The 1,481-nt window shown below is 32.1% G+C and overlaps 1 protein-coding gene across 1 annotated transcript; it reads left to right on the plus strand.

Moving 5' to 3' along the window:
- Positions 1-766: 766 nt before the first annotated feature.
- Positions 767-1,281, plus strand: LOC118741921 (uncharacterized protein DDB_G0280315-like). Its single transcript, XM_036473895.1, has 2 exons — positions 767-962; positions 1,016-1,281. Exons 1-2 carry the CDS (start codon positions 767-769, stop codon positions 1,279-1,281), a joined length of 462 nt encoding a protein of 153 aa, XP_036329788.1.
- Positions 1,282-1,481: the final 200 nt, after the last annotated feature.

The raw sequence follows: 1,481 nt of genomic DNA on the forward strand, positions 1-1,481 counted from the left end.
AAGGAAACTGTGTAATAGAAAATTGCTAAGATGGAGAATAGTACCAAGTGTGGGTGGCTGTAAAAATAAATGTCAAGCGTGAATATGGTGAAGTATGCAAGTATGAAGTGGATGGTTGGGGTTGTAGTGTGGTTCACATTTGGGCTTATGTCTTTTGTTTTGGCTTTGGCATGGTCCTTAACAGCTTCTTCTATTACATATTTCCTCTAGCTTCTGTCAATGTTTATTTCATTTTGTACTTACATATTTTTTCATAAGAAACTAAAAAACCGAGAGCTCGTCATTGCCGTCATCATCATCCATGACACTACTTTGTGAATGCGGGTGTGTCGAAATACAGTATATTCTATTCGCGAAAACTTGAATTAAATTAAAAATTTTTAATTAACAAAGGATTGATGAATATCGGTATCGATACGGACTACGATAACGATAATTATAACAACAACGATAACAATAACGATTTCTATAACGATTACGATATCGATTGAGATTACGATATCGATAAAAATTACGATATCGAAAACAAATATGATATCGATAAGAACTACGATAACGATTATTACAATAACAATCGTAAAAATAACGTCTGCGATTACGATTACGTTATCGATAACGATTACGATATCGAAAACGATTACGATGCCGATAAAGATTACAATATCGAACACGAAATCGATAAAAATTTTTATAAAGAACTACGATAACAATAGCGTTTGCGATTGCAATTACGGTAAATAATTAGATATCGATGGGGACTACGTTAATGATTACGATAATTTCAATAACAAGAATAGCCATAACAATTGCTACTAAAATTACTATATTGATAAAGATTACGATTTCGAATACGACAACGATAATTATAATAACAACGATAAAAATAAATTTTGCGTTTACGATTAAGATAAAGGTTAACGATAATTATAATAACAACGATAACAATAACAATTGCGATAACGGTTTGAATTTGATAACAATAGCGTTTTCTATTACGATTACGATATCGATAGAGATCACTATAACTATAAATACAATATCAACAATAACAGTAACGCTTGCCTTTACGAATACATTTACGATAACAAATACGGTATCGATAAGGACTACGATAACGATAACTACAATAGCAACGATACCAATAACGACTCCGATTACGATTACAATGTTAGTAAGAATTACAATTTCGATATCGATAACGAAATTTATATCAATAAGCACAACAATAATGATAACGATAACGAACTGGACATCCATTTACTCGAGCGAGAGAATATTTAGTCATACCTTTACGACGCATCTCCATTTATATTCATAGCTGTAAATAAAAATAGTGCCCTCTTCGATTGTCCTGCCTTTTCTCTATTTCCTTCAAGAAGACAACTCGCCTTATAAGTATCCAATGAAATCCAATAGCTTATTTGGTGACGTCAAGTGCATGGGTTTTTTACTCCAGGGTTAATTACGCTAGGTATATCTCC

This window comes from Rhagoletis pomonella, unplaced genomic scaffold, assembly GCF_013731165.1.
Source record: "Rhagoletis pomonella isolate Grant_MI unplaced genomic scaffold, Rhpom_1.0 Rhpom_scaffold_00006, whole genome shotgun sequence".
NCBI lineage: Eukaryota > Metazoa > Arthropoda > Insecta > Diptera > Tephritidae > Rhagoletis > Rhagoletis pomonella.

What these genes read in the sequence shown, in the direction of transcription:
- LOC118741921 (XM_036473895.1), top strand. Translation starts at nt 767, where the DNA reads ATGATTACGATAATTTCAATAACAAGAATAGCCATAACAATTGCTACT. An exon ending in CAATAACAATTGCGATAACG is followed by an intron (nt 963 to 1,015) that starts GTTTGAATTTGA and finishes ATATCGATAGAG; the next exon opens with ATCACTATAACTATAAATAC.